Consider the following 1,168-nt stretch of genomic DNA (forward strand, 5'->3'; position numbering starts at 1 on the left):
TTTCCTTACCATGCACTGGTATTATGTTGTATTAAGGGACCATTTTGCACAATTTTGTACTAAAAGGGGGACCAAAATGAACAATTTTAACCCAAAGTGAAGACCACAATGCACAGTTTTAAACCAAACTGAGGACTACTACGAATTTCATTGTACTAACCTAGATGGTTCACTGATATTACAACAACTCATAACACACAAACACAACATTGATTGCAAATTGCCCACCTAACATCAACCTAAAGGCAGTCAAAATATTACAACATCAACTCAAAATACATGAACACAACATAAATTGCACATTGGTCACCTAACATCAACCTAAACACAGCCCCAATATGATGATGTTAAGCACAATAAGAACAACCCCAACTCCAACTACGAACTTCATCTTTCTCTGCAACTCTTTCACAGTACTTTCCATATCAGTGGTCCTCTTGTTGCTTTGTCTCACATTTGTACCATTTCTATCATCAGCGTTCTCTTCACCAAACCACTTGAAAAAGTTACATGACATCCCACTTGTAAATGCACTCTATTATTCACAAAAAACACAAAAAACTGTTAACATAGGAAATCAATTTAATATAAAAGTCACTTTGCTATTCAAAAAAACCTTATAATGACGAGATGCCCAAAATTGCCTCCCAGCATTCCTTGCAGTTTTCGCAACTTTCAGTACAGCAAAATCACCACAGTGGCAAATAGGGGTTATCACAACACCCCTCGAAACAGCCCCCTGTGATGAATGCGAAGCTCCTTTGCCCGTTGTCTTCGAACAAGAACAACCACTTTGTGAAGAAGCCATTCCAAACCCTAACCTTTTAACTTTCCAAAACTCTGGAGCAAATAACCACAAACCCTAACCATTGCTTTTAAACTTGGGAACAATAACCATCAATCACTGTAACAGGATAATGTACTTAATTACACACCAAAAATTACCCCTAATTATTTTTTTAATCCAACCCTAATTATATTCATTTACACGTCATCATTATATATTTCTTTTAAAACAAATTACAATGCCACATCATCAAACATTACACACCTGGCAGGTCTGCCGTTAGTGAACTTAACGTCGTTACCAAAAAGGACCAACTTGAATAGTTTTTGCGAAAGGTAGGACTTAAGTGAACTTTTGAAAAAAGGAGGGACCACTTTGAAC

General features: G+C 36.7%; 1 protein-coding gene across 1 annotated transcript; it reads right to left on the reverse strand.

Annotated features, from left to right (window-relative positions):
- Positions 1–316: 316 nt before the first annotated feature.
- On the reverse strand, positions 317–808 carry LOC106773388. The gene is made up of 2 exons (XM_014660086.1): positions 617–808; positions 317–535 (listed from the first exon to the last, which is right to left on the reverse strand). Exons 1-2 carry the CDS (start codon positions 806–808, stop codon positions 317–319), a joined length of 411 nt encoding a protein of 136 aa, XP_014515572.1.
- Between the last annotated feature and the right edge of the window lie 360 nt (positions 809–1,168).

The sequence above is a fragment of the Vigna radiata genome, chromosome 9, assembly GCF_000741045.1.
Source record: "Vigna radiata var. radiata cultivar VC1973A chromosome 9, Vradiata_ver6, whole genome shotgun sequence".
NCBI lineage: Eukaryota > Viridiplantae > Streptophyta > Magnoliopsida > Fabales > Fabaceae > Vigna > Vigna radiata.